The 11,797-nt window shown below is 51.6% G+C and overlaps 1 protein-coding gene across 1 annotated transcript; it reads left to right on the top strand.

Annotated features, from left to right (window-relative positions):
* Positions 1-975: 975 nt before the first annotated feature.
* On the top strand, positions 976-1,911 carry LOC309685283 (olfactory receptor 14J1-like; the record flags this gene model as incomplete). Its single annotated transcript, XM_082501071.1, has 1 exon — positions 976-1,911. The coding sequence occupies one exon, from the start codon at positions 976-978 to the stop codon at positions 1,909-1,911; it is 936 nt and encodes a 311-aa protein (XP_082357197.1).
* Between the last annotated feature and the right edge of the window lie 9,886 nt (positions 1,912-11,797).

The following is an 11,797-nucleotide window of genomic DNA, read 5'->3' as shown; positions in this document are numbered from 1 at the left end:
GTCTTTTGATGTTTCCCATCTTGGTTGGCTGGGTGGGCAGTGGCAGATGTACAATGGGACTTTAAAAGAAAGCTCAAAGGAGGGATCCCTGTAGAGATAAGGAGCTTTCCTGAGGCTTTGTCTTTGTTTTCCAGCTCCGGGGGCTACAGACAGCACCAGCATCCCCTTTCCAGTCTCACCAGGGTCTGTGGCACCTGCCCTTTAGCCCCTGCACACACGCAGAGGCTGCAGGGCAGAGCTGGGCACACGGGGGCTGCCATGGGGTCTGTGAGCACTGGCAGGGAAGAGACGTGGGGGCAGGGAAAAGGCTGCTGGCAGGGAGAGCTCCAGGCAGTGGAGATGGGCAGGGAAGGAGGGAGCTGCTCCTGGAAGCCCTGCTGCAGGGGAGATAGGGGCACCTCCAGCCACCCCTGCAGTGCAGATGCCTTCCCTGAGCCACCTAGCACTGCCCTCAGCCCTCACGGCCATGGGCTCTGGGGTGGGAGTCAGCTCTGTGCCCGGCAGAGCAGCAGGAGAGGCGAAGGGCATCCCTCCTGCCACGTGCCCCATTGCTGCTGCCCAGCGGTGGGGCTGAGGGCACCTGCCCTGCATGATCAGTGTCTGGGCGGTGGCGTGCCCAGCAGGGTGAGGGTAATGCTGTCCCGAGTGCCCGGCTGCCTCTCCCCATACCTCTCCCAGTCAGACCCTCACGGCATTTCTCCAGGTTTCTCCACGTGTCTCCTTTAAAGTTACCTTTTTATTGCTGTCAGCCTCCCTGGGATGGGAATTTCAGCTGCAGAGTCCCACACTGATCTTGTTCATCCACTCCTGCCGGTGTGTCCATGGGAACCAGTGTCCCCGCTTTCCTCTGACCTGTGGGGCTGTGGGCAATGCAGAGAGAGCCTACGGGAAATGGCTTTCATTTTTCTTACAGAAGTCTGCATTGACTTACTCTGTTTCCCTCCTTGGACAGGGGCCCCTGCCCAGAAGCAGCAAATGTCCAACAGCAGCTCCATCACCTACTTCCTCCTCCTGGCATTCGCAGACACACGGGAGCTGCAGCTCTTGCACTTTGGGCTCTTCCTGGGCATCTACCTGGCTGCCTTCCTGGGAAACGGCCTCATCGTCACCGCCATCGCCTGCGACCACCGCCTCCACACCCCGATGTACTTCTTCCTCCTCAACCTCTCCCTCATAGACATCGGCTCCATCTCCACCACTCTCCCCAAAGCCATGGCCAATTCCCTCTGGAACACCAGGGCCATCTCCTACTGGGGATGTGTTGTCCAGCTCTTTTTCTTTGTCTTCTTGATTGTAGGGGAGTATTGCCTTCTCACCGTCATGGCCTATGACCGCTACATTGCCATCTGCCGTCCCCTGCACTACGGGACCCTCCTGGGCAGCAGAGCTTGTGTCCGCATGGCAGCAGCTGCCTGGGCCAGTGGGTTCCTCAATTCTCTCCTGCACACGGCCAATACATTTTCACTGCCCCTCTGCCAGGGCAATGCCCTGCACCAGTTCTTCTGTGAAATCCCCCACATCCTCAAGCTCTCCTGCTCACACTCCTACCTCAGGGAAGTTGGGCTGATTGTGGTTAGTGCCTGTTTAGCCTTTGGGTGTTTTGTTTTCATTGTGGTGTCCTATGTGCAGATCTTGAAGGCGGTGCTGAGGATCCCCTCTGAGCAGGGACGGCACAAAGCCTTTTCCACGTGCCTCCCTCACCTGGCCGTGGTCTCCCTCTTTATCAGTACTGGAGTGTTTGCCCACCTGAAGCCCCCTTCCATCTCCTCCCCATCTCTGGACCTGGTTGTGTCATTTCTGTACTCGGTGGTGCCTCCAGCAATGAACCCCTTCATCTACAGCATGAGGAACCAGGAGCTCAAGGATGCCCTGCGGAAACAGGCCCAATGGACACTGTTTCACCGACAATAACCTGCCGCCCCTTCCATGCACATTGCCCAAGGCTTATCTTAGGCTCTGAGTCTGCTTTTTTCTCTTGTGATAATCCTGCTTATAGATATTTTTCTGAGTTTACACTGCTTGTCTTTAGGCTTGATCCTAATGTGTCTTACCCTTGCACAACACTGTTTCAGGTGTGGCCTGACAGACAACAGCTCTTCAATAAAAGGGCACCTCCCAAGTGCAGTGCCTGAAGGATGGACTGCTCCTCCAAAGTTCCTTCCAAGAACATGTTCAAGGAATCAATATTTTAATGAGTCTTTTCTTGTGTTTTCAATATTTCTGGAGCCAAGCTGATGGTACTATTGGGTTCCACTGCACCAAATATTCTGGATTTAAAAGCGCTCTTCTTGGTGCCCAATGGAAGGGGAGACAGTCCATGAGCTCCCATTATCTCCTCAGTCTTCTTCATGTATGAGAGGACTGACGGCATATACCGGACATTCTGGAAATGCATTTTTTAGGGGGGAGGAGAGGCGGGATTAGGGACTCAACACTTGCCCTTGGACTGGAACGGATGGAGACTCCGAAGGTGAAACACCCTCCAAGGTGAAGTCCACCAATATAAAGCACTGAATCAATGTGTCCACGCACAAGGACGCTGCAGTGCCGAGGGAGTCAGCAGGGCCTCATCAGGCACAGGGAGGGGAGAGTGGGGAGACGCATGAGGTGCCTGAGGGGACCCCAAGGCCAGGACTGCTGTGCCCTCATGCGCCTGGCCAGATTCACTTCTACCTGGGCTTTAGCTTTCCTAACCTGATCTCTCGCTGCTCGGACAATTCTTTCCAGGATACCTGTCCTTGCTTCAACCCTCTGTAGGCTTCCTTTTCCTTTTTGAGATTGACCAGGACCTCCTTGGTCATCCACGCAGGTGTCCTGCTGTCTTTGCCTGACTTCCTCTTTGCCGGGATGTATTGCTCCTGAGCTTGGCTGAGGTAGCCCTTGGATATTAGCCAACTTTCATGGGTCCCTCTTCCTTCCAGGGCTTTGTCCCAATGTAGTTCACCAAGCAGTACCCTGAAGAGGCCAAAGTCTATCTCCTGAAGTCCAGGATAGCGATCTTACTGTGCGCTCTCCTAGCCACCTTAAAGATCCCAGACTCTGCCACCTCAAGGTCGCTGCAGCCAAGGCTGCCCTTGACCATGACATTCCCCATGGGCCCCTCTTTCTTGGTCAGGACAAAGTCCAGCATGGCATCTCTCCTCATTGGCTCTGCTGTCACTTGGAGAAGGATGTAATCGTTAATGTGTTCCAGGAACCTCCTGGATTGCCTGTGCGCTGCTGTGCTTTCCTTCCAACAGCTATCAGAGTGGCTAAGCCTCTGAGGACCAGGGCTTGTGAATGTGAGCCTACTCCAATCTGTCTATAGAGGACCTTATCCACTCGGTCTTCTTGGTACCTCCATGTACTTTTTCCTCCTCAGCCTCTCTGTTCTTGACCTGGGCTCCATCTCCACAACTCTCCCCAAAGTCATGGCCAATTCCCTCTGGGACACCAGGGTCATCTCTTATGCAGGACGTGCTACACGGGCCTTGCTGTTTGTCTTTTTCATTTCAGCAGAGTTTTCTCTTCTCACCATCATGGCCTATTACTGCTACGTTGCCATCTGCCATGCCCTGCACTACGGGACCCTCCTGGGCAGCAGAGCTTTTGTCCGCATGGCAGCAGCTGCCTGGGGCAGTGGGTTTCTCAATGCTGTGCTGCACACGGCCAATACATTTTCACTCCCCCTCTGCCAGGGCAATGCCCTGCACCAGTTCTTCTGTGAAATCCCCCACATCCTCAAGCTCTCCTGCTCACATTCAGACTACCTCAGAGAAGTTGGGCTTCTGGTGCTTAGTGTCTTACTAGCATTCAGGGCTTTTGCTTTCATTCTCTTTTCCTATGTGCAGATCTTGAGGGCTGTGCTGAGGATGCCCTCGGACCAGGGATGGCACAAAGCCTTTTCCACGGGCATCCCTCACCTGGTTGTGATCTCCCTGTTTATCAGCACTGCCATGTTGGCCTACCTGAACCCCCCCACCATTTCCTCCCCATCTCTGGACCTGTTGGTGTCATTTCTGTACTCAGTGGTGACTCCAGCAGTGAACCCCCTCATCTACAGCATGAGGAACCAGGAGCTCAAGGATGCCCTGTGGAAACTGATGACTGGTATCTTGGCAGAAGCAGCAATGAACTGCCCATCTTCTGCATATCACACATGATGTAACTCATTACAGACCCAGACTGTCTTTAGTACTTTTTTTCCTTTCATTTGTTTGTTTTTTAGCTTTTCTGGGTTTTGTTAATGCTGTCAATAAAAGTGAAGAATCATCCTTTATCCTATTGCTATGTCAGGATCTGTGTTGTGGGAGCCACAGACTTTGTGTAAATAAGAAACTGTTCTCTCTTTGTTTTTGAAAAACTGAAGGGCCCTGCACTGACTTGTTTGTCTGAGATCCTTTCTCCGAGAACTTCTCTGGAGCTACAGGGGCCACGTCTGTGTGCTGAGGTGAAGGGGGCAGGAGCCACCCGAGCTGGGTCTGCCTCCCAGCCTGACCAGCATGGCCCTCGGCACCACAGCCCCCGGCTCTGCAGAGCTGCACCACCAGCTCGGGGGCTGTGGGACGCCTGGGGAGGGGGTGCAGGAACGGCTGGCCAGGCCAGCACGGATGAGCTCTCTCGGGAAAAGGCTCTGAGGGAAGATGGGCTGTGGTGGGAGAAGAGCAGGGCACCGTGTGTGTGCAGGGCAGCCATGGCAAGAGGAACCCTTTGCTGCAGTGGGGCAGCTCGGGGCAGGCTGCCCTGTCCCTGGGGCCAAAGGACCTTCCTGAGGGTGCCCTGGGCCAATTCTCTCATGATATCCTGGGAAGGACGTTTGGCAGGGGGGGCTCCAAGCTGCCTGGGGTGGATATCTCCTCATCATGCCGGATGGGTGGAAATTCTCACTGGCCTCTGTGTCCTGCTGTGGGACCAGTCCCAATGGGGCTGCTCTGCTGGTCTGTGCTGGGAGAGGGCAGGAGGTGTCCAGATTCAGGGAGGGTGTGGGCTGGCAAGGCTGGCAAGTGCCCCAGAGAGGAAAAACCTCAGGGAAGAGCTGAAGTGGGGGAATGTGCAGGGTGGGGGCACACAGCAGTGTCCTGGCACAGCCGGGCTCCTACAAGGGACATGAGGGACCAGCAGAGCAGGGTCTGGGCTGTGCCTGTGGTCAATGGACACCCCGGGGAAGTTGTCCCAGGGCCATCATCACAGAATCACAGTACCACAGAATTCCCTAGATTGGAGAAGACCTGTAAGATCACATAGTCCAATCATTACCCTAACACTGACAAGCCCATCACTAAACTATGTCCCTCAGCACAATAACTACATGACCCTTAAACACCTGCAGGGATGGGGACTCCACCACTGCCCTGGGTAACGCATTCCAATGCCTGATGACCCTTTCAGTAAAGAAATTCTTCCTAATACCCAGTCAAAACTTCCCTTGGCGCAACTTGAACCATTTCTTCTTGTTCTAACACCCGTTACCTGACAGAACACGTCGACACCCACCTCTCTGCCACCTCCTTTCAGATATGTTTAGAGAGCGATAAGGTCTCCAATCAGCCTCTTTTTCTCCAGGCTAAACCACCGCAGTTCCCTCAGCCGCTCCTCATAAGACATATGCTCCAGACCCCTCACCCGTTTCGTTGCCCTTCTCTGGACACGCTCCAGCGCCTCAATGTCCTTTTTGTGGTGAGGGGGCCGAAAGTGAACACAGTACTCAAGATATGGCCTCCCCAGTGCCCAATACAGGGGGAAAATCACCTCCCTGGTCCTACTGGCTACACTAGTCCTGATACAGGCCACGATGCCGGTGGGCTTCTTGGCCACTTGGGCACACTGCTGGCTCATGTTCAGCTGCTATCAACCAACAACAGAGGTCCCTCTCTGTGAGCAGCTTTCCAGACACTCCTCCCCAAGCCTGTAGCATTGGCGGGGGTTGTTGTGGCCAAAGTGTGAGACGCAGCACTTGGCCTCATTGAAACTCCTACAGTCTGCCTTGGCCCATGGGTCCAGTCTGTCCGAATCCCTCTGCAGAGCCTCCCTACCCTCAGGCAGATCAACACTCCCACCCAGCTTGGTGTCATCCGCAAACTGACTGAGGGAGCACTCCATCCCCTCATCCCGATCATTGATAAAGATGTTAAACAGGACTGGCCCCAGTACTGAGCCCTGGGGGACACCACTCCTGACCGCCCGCCAACTGCAATTAACTCCGTTTACCACCACTCTCTGGCCACGGCCTTCCAGACATTTTTTTACCCAGCAAAGCGTGTGCCCATCCGAGCCATGAGCAGCCAGTTTCTCCAGGAGAATGCTGTGGGAAACAGTGTCAAAGGCTTTACTAAAGTCCAGATAGACAACATCCACAGTCTTTCCCTCATCCACTGAGCGCGTGACCACGTTGTAGAAGGAGATCAGGTTAGTCAAGCAGGACCTGCCTTTCACAAATATCTTTGATAATGTGGGACTGAGTTCCACCTGTCTGTATCAGATTTTATCCCACAGTGAGTCTGCAAAACTAGAAAGGGCTACTGCGAATGTGTCAAGAGAATTAGAAAAAGCCATTAATGAGGGCAGGCAGTATGACAGCCTTAGAGGAAGAAATCAAATTTTTATCAAAAATGGTAATATAGAATGGCTTAGCTCTAGAGCACCCTTTAGAAGTACAGGACACAGTAGGTGCGTTCTTGAATAAGAGCTGCTGGGGTTTTTATGTCAGTCAAGACCAGAAAAACAAAACTGAGAGAAACAAGAGAAAGACTCATTTAAAAATATTACACGAAATAGGGAAGGGATCTCCCCTAAATCTCTTTGGGTGGCTAACCTCTTGGCTCCCAGACTTAGGAACAGGACTGTGAACTGAAAGGATTTGGGTGGTTGTATTCACTCTCTTGTTTTGCTTTCTAATTAGATGGGTGTGTTTACAGTGTAGTATTACCTTATGAACTTGACTTACGACTTTAATAATGAAGAGTATAGTGTGACCCTGACGGTGAAAGGAAAAGGAGGGACTGTTAGGAAAATCTCATTCCCGAACTATTGTAACAATTACTCTTTAGAGTACGAAACTGTATGAACTTTCTTAAGATATACAGCGTTTCTATTGCGTACTGCATAGCCGTGGTTCAGTCAGCATGACTACAGGACCCAGCTCATTGTCGGGAGGAGAAAACAGCCCCCAGCCTGAAGAAGAAAGGATACTCCAGCACTGCCCGGATGACGCCAGCCTCCCAGCCCCTCTGACACCCCTGTGAAACCCTCCCCTCATCTGGCATCAGAGATAAGGAACTGCAGCAAGACCGACTCTAGGGACGTCTCCATTAGGAGAGCAGCAGGTGGATGATGATGCCACAGCATGAGAGTTGCTTTGCCAAACAGCAGCCTGCGTGTGCGTGTTAAGTAGCGATCACTCAAATTGTGTTGTACCTGAATGCTCTAAAGGTATAAGAACCATGTGTGAAACTGCATTTGGGGTGTCCCAATTTGAATGGGACCACTCGTGCTCGTGAACAGAGAATCACTCGTGTAATTCCATACTTTGTGTCCCAGTCTCTCTCCTGGGACAGCATGGGCAGTTGGAAAGTTTTCATGATGTTATCCTCGAAGGTCGAGAATTGTCCCCAGAGGTGGCCCAGAAGGCACTTGACTGCCTTTATGGTGCTGTCCTCCCAGGCAATGATCGTTCAGGAAGGACTCTGACTGAAACCATGACTCGAATAGGACTGCCTCAAGAACATGAGAGAGATGTGCCATCCTCCCCTACGCAAGATGGTCCCCCTTTCGAGCCCAGTCGAAAGGAACGGGTGGTTTGCAAACTCTTTTGGGCAAGGATTTCTGATGCTTGTGCAATGCCTCACACAACTGTGGCCTGGGCACTCATAGACAACACATACCTGATCATTTCCATAGTGTCAGTGTCAGTGTGTGTGCCTTCGGAAACCATGCACGTGCTAACAAGCAATGGGATTTGGGTGAGTGGTGTGTATGTACAGTGAATATGAACTACAAATTTATACCCTTGTGAAGGCAGGATTTCAAAAGTTTCAAGCAAAGTCCTTACTGTCAAAAATGCTGAGTTTATTTTTTCTAAGCTAAGAATAACCTAGACTTTCCTTGTTTTAAATAAATGCCCTCTGTCCCCCCTTCCACTCTTCCTTGCCCAGCAAGACTGCAACCTGCTGCCTCCTGTTCTGCAGGTCGTGAGCCATCCATTGCAGAACAGCCTTGAACATGGCCTCTTCTTTCCCACGGAGCTGCTCCTTCTGCAGGACGCACAGGAGGTCATTGACGGAGAGCTCCAGAAACTCTCTCGACACCCTGGTCACCTTTTCCAAGTGATGGAGGATGAAAGCATGGGCTTCTCCTCGCAGGTCAATAATAAAGTCAATAATAAAGGCAGTAGTAATACTCGGTGAATCTCCAGATGCCGACGCAGTTCTCCAAGCACAGCTGGGACTTTAAGAACTCGCAGCACAGTCTGACGATGCCCATGACGTTGAACTGGTCGGCCGCTATCAGCAAACGTTCAACGTTGTCGGCCGTGACCGGTACTGTGCCGGTGTAGGCGTACTTGGTAATGAGCCGCATCATTTCAGGTGAAGTGCCGGGGATTTTATAGACAACGTTCCCGGCATTGCTCCAGTGGGTGGAAAACAAAGCCCTTTTCAGGGCTTTTTTCAAAGCAAAGTAGTGCTGGGGGAAAAGCATCTTTCTGCATTAAACCCGGACCCCGTTATCCCCTGTGCCTCCTTCCCGGGGCACCAATTTGGTCATGAGCAGTAGCCATGCTGGGAGGCCGTGGGGTTTATTAATTCATGTGTTACGAGCCGGTTGTTTTAACAAGGAGTCACCACCTCCAGCTGTGAACAGAGAGCCACAGGGCCAGTGCCCTCCTTGCTTCAACAAGACCACCAGAGAATGGCGCTGTGTGGGGAAGGAACACCTCCCGCCCCACGGCAGACAAGCCCGGCTGGCCATGCTCCAGCCCTGCACCGCATCGGGGGGTTTGTCAGACACCGCTTCCAGCGCTGCTGTGAGATCTTGGGTTGGGGATGAATTCCAGTGTCCAAGGAGGCACCAGTACTGTGGGGAAGTGCTGGAAAAGAGGTTCAGTGCCGAGGGAAGCGCTGGAGAGTCACTAAGGCAGCGTGACACAGCCTGGGAAATGCTGTGTGTCCCCATCCCCTCTTGCTCCAAGCACTGACCTGAAGTATTGACTGCAGCTACAGAGGATGTTCTTGTGAGCACTGAACTCAATGCCATCCACGCTGATAACCACATCGCAGAGTCTCTCCTCCAGGCAAAGCTCACTGAAGGCGGTGCAAAGCACAGCACTCATCTTCCTCTCCCTGGGTGAGGATGAGTGTCGCTGGGAGCCAAGCTATCGCCCACGTCACAGCCTGTGGCAGTGGAAAGTGCTTCTCCTGGAGGTGCTACAGCGCTTTGTCCGTGCCCTCCCTCCAATATCGTCTCCCAACCCCTGCCTGTCTGGTGGCTCTGGAATGTGCCCCAAAGTGAAATCACAGGCGCAGGGGTGACCCGGGACCGGCTGTGAGTCCCGTGCAGCTGGTGCTTTACCTCCATGTTGATTCATGGGTGGTGGCAAATGCTCTGTGGGTGTGGTTACAGCAGTGGGAGCAGAGCACCTGGCAGTGCAGAGATAGACCCATCTGGGCTGTTGAACTGTGGCAAGACATTGCTGCCAGGATAGAGAATCTGGTTGTGAAAGCACATCATGTAGATGACCACTACCCAAGGGTCAGGCCACTGAGGAACATCAAAACAACCAGCAGGTGGATCAGGCTGCTAAGGTTGAAGTGGCTCAGGTGGACAAGGACTGGCAACGTAAGGGTGAACTATTCATAGCTTGGTGGGCCCATGACGCATCAAGCCATCAAGGAAGAGATGTGACATATAGACGGGCTTGTGACCAGGGGGTGGACTTGGCCACGTTCACTATTGCACAGGTTATCCACGAATGTGAAACGTGTGCTGCAATTAAGCAAGCCAAGCTGTTAAAGCTTCTTTGATATGGAGGACGTTGGCTGAAATATCAATATGGGGAGGCCTGGCAGATTGGTTCTATCACACTCCCTCAAACCCGCCAAGACAAGCGCCACGTGCTCACAACGGTGGAAGCAAACACCGGACGGCTGGAAACACACCCTCTGCCCCATGCCACCGCCCTGAACAACTATCGTGGGCCTTGAAAAGCAAGTCTGATGGCGATGTGGCACCCCAGAGAGAATTGAGTCAGACAGTGGGACTCATTTCCAAACAGCCTCATAGACACCTGGGCCAAAGAGCATGGCATTGGGCGGGTGTATCACATCCCCTACCATGCACGAGCCTCTGGGAAAATGAAACAATACAACGGACTGCTATAAACTACACTGAGAGCCATAGGTGGTGGGACCTTCAAAAGTTGGGATACACATTTAGCAAAGGCCACCTGGTTAGGTAACATTTGAAGATCTGAATATGTTCGGGAAGAGAGTCTGGGTTATTCCTGACACAAGCAAAGGCAAAACTATCTGTGGGATTGCTTTTTTGTAAGGCCCTGAGTGCACTTGGTGGGTGATGCGGGAGGATGGGGATGATCGATGTGTTCCTCAAGGGGATTTGATTTTGGTGAGAATGTCCAATGAATCAAATGATATGATATTTATTGCTAAATTACCACTATATGTCATCACTGATATGGTTGCTATATGCTCTATCTATGGCATTGCAGTGAAAGTGACCTAAATTAATGAAGAATGAACTTTGATGAAACTGAGCAAAGTGCAGAAGTGATGGAACCAGAAGTGGCTGCAGCAACTGGCACTTGGGAATTGTCTTGAGATCGACATCTTCAACCCACAGATGATGGGCATGGGCCCTGCCGGCTACACCAGCTGCGAGCTCCAGATGCAGCACGCAACAATTCAACACCACACACCACGTCTCCTGCCAGGAAAGACAGTTACAACAAATGGAGCCCAAAGTCATGGACTAAATGAACTCAAGGGACATTTCAGTGGGATGGGCCATGGACTAAGGGAATGATATCTGTGTGCATATATACATATATGAAAGACAGGAAAATGGTGGTGATTTATGGAAAAGTGTAAGACCTGGGCATGAGGTAGATGGTATAGAATAAGGGGCGGACGCTGTCCTGGTTTTGCCTGGGATAGAGTTAATATTCTTCCTGGTAGCTGCTGTGTTTTGGATTGACTATGAGAATAACATTGCTGACTCATATTGTTTTAGTTGCTGCTGAGTGATGCTTATATTAAGTCACGGACTTTTTCAATGTCCCGTAGAAGGTGGGGGGGCACAGACAAGACAAGCTGGCCAAAGGAATGTTCCATCTCATAGACGTCATGCTCAGTATATAAATGGGAGTTGGCTTGGGGGAAGGAATCGGTGATCACTTCTCCAGACAGGCGGGGCAAATGATCATTGGGTGGTGACAGTAATATATTTTGCATCACTTTATTCTATATATACTTATTATTATTATTGTTGTTGTTACTGCTAATGCTTTTATTTTCTGTTACTGTTCTATTAAACGATATTTATCTCAGCCCATAGTTGTTTTTTTTTTTTTCCCTGCTTTTCCCTTTTCTCGCTATTCTACCTGAGACATCCCGTTTCATTTAAGAGCTGTTACCTGACCGGCCACATCTGACTCAGTGTTGTGCAAGGGTCAGACCCAGTAGGATGAAGCCTTAGAACAAGTAGTATAAACCCAGAAAAATATGAATAAGCAGGGTTATGACAAGAGGAAAATTAGGCTCATGATCAAAGATAAGCCCTGGGCAATGTGCAGAGAAGGGGTGGCATT

The sequence above is a fragment of the Vanellus vanellus genome, assembly GCF_965231255.1.
Source record: "Vanellus vanellus genome assembly, contig: HAP1_SCAFFOLD_612, whole genome shotgun sequence".
In the NCBI taxonomy this organism is placed as follows: Eukaryota; Metazoa; Chordata; class Aves; order Charadriiformes; family Charadriidae; genus Vanellus; species Vanellus vanellus.
The sequence above is the reverse complement of the archived record's forward strand: the minus strand, read 5'-3'. Positions and strand labels throughout refer to the sequence as shown.